The sequence below is a fragment of the Athene noctua genome, chromosome Z, assembly GCF_965140245.1.
Source record: "Athene noctua chromosome Z, bAthNoc1.hap1.1, whole genome shotgun sequence".
Classification (NCBI taxonomy): Eukaryota; Metazoa; Chordata; class Aves; order Strigiformes; family Strigidae; genus Athene; species Athene noctua.
The window spans coordinates 26,125,669-26,134,055 of record NC_134077.1 but is presented as its reverse complement, the minus strand read 5'-3'; the positions used below and the strand labels follow the sequence as shown (position 1 = coordinate 26,134,055).

Sequence of the window (8,387 nt, the reverse complement as noted above, 5' to 3'; positions counted from 1 at the left end):
TTTGTGGTGACCTTAGCCGAAGACCCCAAACCACAATCAAGATGGAAAAGCTCTCAGAGCAGAATTCTTTGTGATACACAAACCTGCCCTTAGTAACACTTTCGCAGCCCCACCACAACAGCGCGCTTCAACTTTGTCTCTCTTCTAATCCTAACCCTTAAAGTGACTAGGTAGGCCTTAAGCCCAGAAAACCCAAACTGTGGCACAGATGAAAAAGTTCTCAGCAGAGAACTGGTTTGGCAGCCCACACCTTCCCTTGGCAGCCTGTCTGCAGCCCTGCTTCATCTAGATCCCTAGGCTTTGACTCAGAACCTTAGTGCTAGACGTGCATCAACTTTTAACACCAGGCAGCCCCAAACGTGGCCCACATGGAAAAGTCCTCAGACAATTCCTTCTGAGCCCACACCTTCCCTCAGCAGCCCCACTCCAGGTAGATCCCTAGGAACTGTCCTCTCCTCACCCTACATGTGCCCAGGGACTTAACCTCAGGTAAACCAAAACACAGCCTTGATTGAAATCTTTGAGGATAATTCTTCTGCAGCCCAAACTGTCCCTAGGCAGCCCCCTTGCAGACCCACAACTAGCCACCTAGGAAATGTCTCTTTTCTAACCCTAAAATTGCCCAGAACCAACTATTTGCAGCCCAAACCTTCCCTTGGAAGCTTCTCTGCAGTCCCACTCCACCTAGACCCCTAGGCCTTGTCTCTCTCTGAACTCAGACCCTAGCCTTATTCCAAGCCATGGTCTGAGCCTTACTCTAAGACCTCAAATAAGTAAAAATAATAATTAATATCACCAAAATAACGAATTGTTAAGGAAAACTTCTTTGTGGCTAAACATTCCTTTGGAGCTTTGCTCCATATATGCCACTAGGGTTTGTCTCTCATAAAACCCTTATACAAGCCATGGCTAAAATGAAAAACGCCCGAGGGAAAGATTCTTTCTGCAGCCGAAACTCTCCCTCAGCAGTCTATCTGCTGCCCCACTGCACCTGGGCCCCTGTGCTTAGTCTCTCTCTTATCCATTGAGTCTGTCTATGAATGGCTAGAGCCTCAAGCCGTGACAACTCCAGCTGTGGCCTACTTTCAGCTGGGCAAGCCCTCAAGCAAGAAGCTCTCAGTTGAGCAAGCCTTCAATCTACCCCTTCCCTCTCAAAGATGGAAGCTTCAACGGTGTGTCTGCGTGTGCACAAGATCATTGTTTCAGTGGCTGCTCAATGCCAAGGGTTTGCTTATGGTAGCTGCCCTTCTCCAGAGGAAGGAATCAAATCTTGATTCAGCTCTTATTTTCCGAACTCTTGATACTTCAGGGTGCAAGCATTTTACCCTGTTCTTTTTTTCGGATTTATGCTAGCATACCTACAACCTCTGGTGGCCAAAGCCTGACTTATTTATTCAAATAGTACCTTTCGGACAACATTTCTGAACAGTAGTTCAATTACAACCGATCATTCACTTTAGAAATCAAAATACCTGTGCTGTCATCTCTATCTTTTGGCCTTAGCCAGAACTGGTTGTCAGTGGAGCACTGTGACCTGTAATCTCTGTCTTTCATTCCTTCGTCAGAAAAGCCGTCGGATCTTTGTCAGGCCACTTATGAATCACGACAGCTGGGGGCAGAGAAAAGACAGGCCGTGACGCCGGGCTTTCGGCTTTCCCTTGCACTGGGACGTGACGCCCCGCGGCCCCAGCGTAAGGGCTGAGCCGGCTCCTCCGCAGCAGGGCAGAGCTGCGCTGGATGCAGCGTGCAGCGCCGCCCGTGCCTCTCCGCCACCCCAGCGCCTCGGCTCTCATCCGGCCTGTCCGCCGCCGGGGGCCGCTCTTGAGGAGAGGAGGAGAAGGAGGGGAGGGGAGGGGAGGGGAGGGGAGGGGAGGGGAGGAAGAGGAGGGCGGCCTGGGGCGCAACGTGAAAGGAGCGCGGCGCGCCCTGGGCGGAGCGGCGCCCGTCTGCCGGCGCCCCATATCCGGGGAGGGAGCAGCGCCCCTCCCGGCGTTGTGACTGCTTCCGGTCCGCGCCGCCGCGGCAGTGGGTGAGGGCGCCCGTCCGTGCTGCCCGGGGGCCTGGCTCTCTTGTCTGCGCCCAGGCCCGGCGTGAGTCTTCTGGTGCGGTGCAGGGGTCCCGTGCTGCTGTGGGGAGAGGGGCTGGAAGGGTCGGGGTGGGCCCGGGGCGTGGAGGCCACAGACCGGTGCTGAGGCTGGCGGGGCTTCGATCGCCGCGGTAGCGCTCGGTCTTGTCTCCGCGGGAAGTGTACCGGAGTTTACTTGTGTACTTCCCCCAAAGATACACACTTACTTGAAAAAAGTGCCCACCTGGGACAAGTGCACCTGAACTGTGACGATTATGAAACTTTGGAGACCCTGGCAATTTCTGCCGAGGTAATCTCACTGAAAGTCGCGGTAAGTGCTGTTATAGCTACTGTGAGAAGCAGTGTTACGATACGGTTTAGTTTTGGTTTTGGGGAGGTGACTCCATTGCTTCTCTTCCTGGTATTTACAAGTCAAAGACTAGAACGAATGCGTTACTTCTGCAACTTAGTCTTGAATTCTGATGCGCGGTTCTGTTGCTCATGAGTTACATCCATAAACTGTTTTTGTGTCCTGTGTGTGTTGCTGAGACTGCCTCGGCTGCTTAGAGATGAATGAGGTGTGTTAATAGTCGTTATGTCGCCTGTCTGTACTAGAATTGGAGACGTTTAGACTGTGCATAAATATAATACAGGTTAAATGTAGATGTCAGGTCGCTTTTTTGTCATGAAATTCAGTTTTGTTTTTTCAGTAGAATTGAAAGTAGACATCCCCAAAATAAGTCATTAACACGTGTTTCCCTTCCCCACCCCCAAAAAAAGATAAACAACTGTGAGAGCATTAGTCTTGACAGCTTTTTCTTGGACCTAGTATGGCAGTGTCCATGTAGGTAGTACTAGGTTTTCACTAGTGCGGGTTGTCATCACAGGAAATAAGGAACAAAGTCAAACCTGAGCAGATAAACTCCTTGATGTTTATTTGCTATGTTCTATGCTGTCTGAGGAGGTTAAAACATGACAACAGGCCATAATGGTAAGTGAAAGAAGACTTCTAAACTGTGGTAACAGTGAGATCTTACAGTAGAGCTAAGAATAACTGATTTTATTTCAGTGTGTGAGATAATGCCTATTAATGTAACTGTTAATATAGTTTTATATGTGTATTTATTTTACATTTTTTTAGTTTGGTAATTGAGAGAACGTTAAAGTGGTATACTTTAGTTTTATTCGAAATTTAGGCTACTGTGTGGTGACAGGATTTCAATGCTAGGCCGTGGACCTATTGGCACTCTTCCCAATTGTATTACTGTAGCATTGGGTTGATAAAAAGGTCTTTGGGTAATAATTAGGGAAATACTGTCATTGCTCTTATGACTTCTAAATGTTCCAGTTAAAAATTGCTTTAAAAAACTTGTTCATCTGTAATTGGATAAATATTCATATGCAGAGTATTAAGATTAATCATATACAACTGTGTTTGTCAGTGACACATCTTTGTTTGCAGGGGTTTTATTTAAGATTGAAGTAAAAAACCATTGAAGAAACTTGAAAATAATGTCAGGTTTTCACTGCAGCTAAGAAATACGCACAGTACTGACAACTGGCTTTAAAAATCTTCGGATATGGTTTTTCCAATGTAAAATAATGAGTTTTTATTGTTTCCATCATATAAGTTGAGCTTAGGGTACTGATGATTTGCAAAATAGATGCAATACAGTTTAACCTATTATAGGGGCATAGATTTTCTTTTTCATCCAGCCCTTCTGTGTGCAAGATCAAACACCAGTCAGGTGTGCCAGAATCAATTTTAAATTTAAAAGATAGTAAGCCTACATTTTTCTATCACAGAATCCATTCAGTAAGTACAAACATAAAATAACACTATGTATATGATATTCTTAAAGCATGAGTAGATTACTTTCCAATTGCTGTCATCATTTGACTGCTTCTTATTATGTCGTGAAAGAAAAATTAATTTTACTTAGCTCGTGATCAGCTGCATCTTCATGTTCTTATGATGCAGTGTCATGGTTTAAGCTCAGCTGGTAGCCAAACACCACACAGATGCTTGCTCACCCTCACCTGCCCAGAGGATGGGGGAGAGAAGAAGGGAAGGATTGGAGGGGTGAAGGGAGACTCGTAGGTTGAGATAAAAGCAGTTGCATAATTGAAATAAAACAATAGCAATAATAGAAGGTAAGAACGGGTAATGCACAGTGTGATTGCTCACCACCTGCTGACTGATACCCAGCCCATTCCCGGCTAGTGATCACCAAATACCAAGATCCCACAGTTGCAGTCCTGGAAGCGAGAGGCAACCCCCTCCTTCCCGACCAACCTCCAACCTTCCTTCATATACTGAGCATGACATTACATGATATAGAATATTTCACTGACTGATTTGGGTCGGGGACTCTGGCTCTGCTCCCTCCCAGCTTCTTGTACACCTGCGTACCATACAGGACATGGGGAATTGAAGAGTCCTTGATCTCTTAACAACTACTGAAAACATCAGTTTATTATCAACGTTCTTCTCATACCAAATCTCCTACTGAATCCAAAGCACAGCACTGTTCTAGTTACAAAGAAGAAAAATTATCTAAGAAGAAAAACTATCCCAGGTGAAACCAGAACATGTAGTCAAATTCTTTCCATGTATTGTGAACCTCATTGTGGAATGTTTGAAGTAAGAAGCATATTCCACTCTTACGTCATGTGCCATGTATTCTTCTAAAGTTAAAGTGGAGGGGATTAAATAAAAATTCACTTTTAAACATCAGTAAAATAAGTAGTAATTGTGAAATTTAAAAGTAATAGTAATTTTATTTGTTTCTTGTCCTGAAAGGACATAAAACGAGCCCAGAATCGCAATTCTTTTCAGCAATTTCTGGAAATACATTCTAGATTATTTGATTTTTTTAAAAAAAACCCAGGAGTTTAAAAGGTATTATTTCTTGTTGCCTTTTTTTTTTAATGTAGGAAAAGGATACATGTTCACTTCAAATAGAAAATAGCATGTTCCGAAATTCCTCCAACTTGGGTTGTCCACCCTTCCGTCGAAAACATCAACAACAGAGTGGTTTCTTCAGTAAGCTTCCTCTAAATATACCACCTACTCTTCTTTCTCGCCAGCAAATTGCTGATGCTGAGTTTAATTTTCAGAATGCAGGGTAAGTACAATAAGATTTGATAGTGGGAATTGGGTTGAAAAAGAGTTAATAATCTTTTGAAAGAAATATTTCTGTTTATGGAGGATATTTTTCAGGTTTTAACAGTTAACATTAACTGTTCACAACCTTTAAGTTTTAATGTTCTCCTACATTGTGTGTAATGCATGAGATGCCATTGCACTGATAGAGTTAATAATCCACAGTTCAGTTTTAAAGATCTTCAACTGTATTTGTTTACTGGGGAAAGCGAGGAGAAGCTGAGAACAGGAAGAAACATTTATTCTTGGGGCTAGATTTGAACACACTATAGTGTTCTTTAGGCTCTTGAATTTGACAGTACCTTGTTAATTTGTTTGCTAACTTCTTATTACATATGTGCTGTGAAGAATGACCATCTTCTGGGTTTTTTTGATGAAAGATATATACTGAAATACCTCTTCATTTTGAATAGAAAAGACACATGTATTGCTTCTAAGAAAAAAAAAAAAATTACAGTACTTTGAGTTCAATATTCACTTAACAAAAAATACCAAGCCATAAAAAACATCTTAGTTATCATTTGAATAAAATTTATGGACTCTAATCTTTCCAGGGCTCTCTTGAGTGGGAACCTTGCAACTATTCCAGCTGTTACACCGCAGCCAATGACTTATGGAAATGGCAGTCCAGTAAATAGGTCTGAGGACTCCATGTCATTCCGAAGAAGAAAGTAAGTTCTTTGTGTGTGTGTGATTAATTCTGGTTGTAATGTTGTCTTAGTATCAGTTTCTTGTGCAGCTTGAATTTTGTTAGAAATTGCAGTACTGAATAAAATGGTTTTTGATGAAACAGGCCATGTTGTGGCTCTTTAAACTGTTCAGGTACCTGCTTTTGAGAATTTTAGTGCTCAGAATGACTTAGTATGTGTAGTTTTTAGTATGTGTAGTTTTTCTCTTCCATCAGCTGTGGCCTTACAGAACTGTGATCTAAATATTTTATTTTAATACTGTAAGAGATCATAGTCTGTGTGTGCTTGACTATAAAAGGGTTTGTGCCAATAAATTGTTTCTTTTCCTGTTTATTTGTCAAGTTAAGAGTAAGGCTGCACCTTCAGTGTTTTATAGGAATTGTGATGTTTTTCTGGTGAAAGGCTAGATGTTTCTCCTGATTTTCTTAATTATATGATGTTTTATTTTTCACATAAAGTGCTAAACTCAAGCATACGTAGGTTGATTTTTTTTTTTTTTAAGAGGAATTTTATGGAAACATACTTCTTAAAAAACGAAGTCATGTAAATTCAATTTAATTTATTATTTTAGTTGCAACAGAAAGGAGTTTCAGATGAAAGTATGGGTTTGTTTTCTTTTAACATTCTAGAAAGAAATCACTTCTTATCAGCTCAGAAGTAGTAGATGATGTGTTTTGTAATAACCTGTGAATCAGCTGATAGGGAGGAAGATTATTTATTCAAAATTATTTCCTGTATGTGTCCTGGTTCAGCTAAGATAGGGTTAAGTTTCCCCAGCAGAAGAGGGGGAAGGGATCTCCAGCCGGGTTATTCATACCATGCTGATGTCAGGTCTGGGCGCGGGAGCACAGGAATTTTCTTCCTTTGTGGCTTTGGTGACGGGGAGCACACGAGAGAGCTGTCTGTAACCATTTGTGGTATTTCTCTGTATATCTTCTGTCTTGTTTACTGTTATTACTGTTTATCGCAGTTATCATTGCTACTGTTGTTCAGATTGCTTATTACACTGTTGTATTAAATTTCTTCTTATTTTAACCTGGGGTTTGTACTTCACTTCCAGCCTGACCGGCTGAGGGTGGGGGAGGGGCAACGGCAGAGTTGTCTCTGGTCTCAGCAGGGCCTAAACCACCACAGCCTTTTTGGCGCCCAACATGGGGCATGAATTGGGTTGAAATAAGAATCAAAAAGGGACAGAGCCTGACCAGAGTGTGTTAAAGCAATCTGTTGGGTGTATTTTTTTCTGATTGTGTTTTTACTTGTTTGATAAGAAAATGTTTGCAATGCTGGCCCATTTGCTTGCGTGGTGGGGCTGGATTAATCCTTACATCCAGTATATGATCACAGTGGTGGCATTTGTTATTGGTGGAAAATGTATAAAGGGTCTTATGCTGATGTACTGGCTCCTGACTGCTTATAATGTGTTTGTATCGCTGGGGGGGGGGGGGGGGGACGGACGGTACCTGTTTGCTGCCTGGGCTTTTGTTAGGGGTCTCCCTCTATGGGTGAGCCAGGGGAAGAGATCCTCTCGGCTTTGGGGAGTTTCAGTTATCCTTGGAGCCTGCAGGCCAGTGTGATTGTGGCACAATGCTTTCTGAATGTCTGCCTGATTTCGGTTTTGGCCATGCGGCACTTCTCTAACAATAGCAGTGCCCGGAAACCTGCCCCGAGGTCAGATAATAGTGAGTGGCAAGGGGTGTGGGAAAAGATGGGCAAAGGCCTGAGTTGGTGGGCACCTCCAGTGCTTTGGACTTTGACTCCCGAACAAATGCAGAGCCCTGATAAACTGGCAGAATGCTTAGAAAGGGTGTGTTACCAATCTGGCAAAACCCAGGAGACACAAATCGCTGCAATGTGTTGGGGACTTGCCCATGCATACCATGTCCTCTGTAATACACCCACTGCCCTCAGGGGGGAGAAGAGGCTACAGAATCTGAGGGTGAAGTTACTGGTACAGTATCTGGACCGGGGGAACAGGCAGAGCCAGTCTCAGTCGCCTCCACCAGTACAGCGACTGAGCCAGAGAGCCAGCCAGTGCTGGTGTCAGTCGCCCCGATACAGAAAACAAAATATACCAGAAACTCAGTTGCAAAGTGGGGGATGGGGATGAGCCAGGCCCATCATGGGAACAGGAGGAGGGGCCAGAGGTGATCGTCCAATCTCTATCCCCGACTGAGCTGCGAGATATGCGGAGAGATTTCGGCCGCCTGGGAGGCGAGCAGATTTGCACCTGGCTGCTCCGATGCTGGGACAATGGAGCCAGTGCTTTTGAGATGGAGGGGAGAGAGGCCAAGCAGCTGGGATCTTTGGCCAAGGATGCTGGCATTGATAGGGAAATAGGGAAACAGACTCAAACCCTCAGCCTTTGGAGGCGACTGCTGCTCAGTGTAAGGGAGAGGCACCCCTACAAGGATGACATCCTATGTCAGCTAAGCAAATGGACCAGCATTGAGAAAGGCATCCAGAACCT

General features: G+C 43.9%; 1 protein-coding gene across 1 annotated transcript in view; it reads left to right on the top strand.

The window, feature by feature from the left end:
• The first annotated feature begins 2,133 nt into the window (after nt 1-2,133).
• The window catches only part of TENT2 (terminal nucleotidyltransferase 2), a 54,540-nt gene continuing 48,286 nt past the window's right edge, over nt 2,134-8,387 (top strand). Inside the window, exons 1-3 of the mRNA XM_074932296.1 lie at nt 2,134-2,396; nt 5,003-5,193; nt 5,786-5,902. Of these exons, the coding sequence (XP_074788397.1) occupies nt 5,039-5,193; nt 5,786-5,902 (272 nt within the window). The 5' untranslated portion in view covers nt 2,134-2,396; nt 5,003-5,038. The remainder of the gene's footprint in view (nt 2,397-5,002; nt 5,194-5,785; nt 5,903-8,387) is intronic.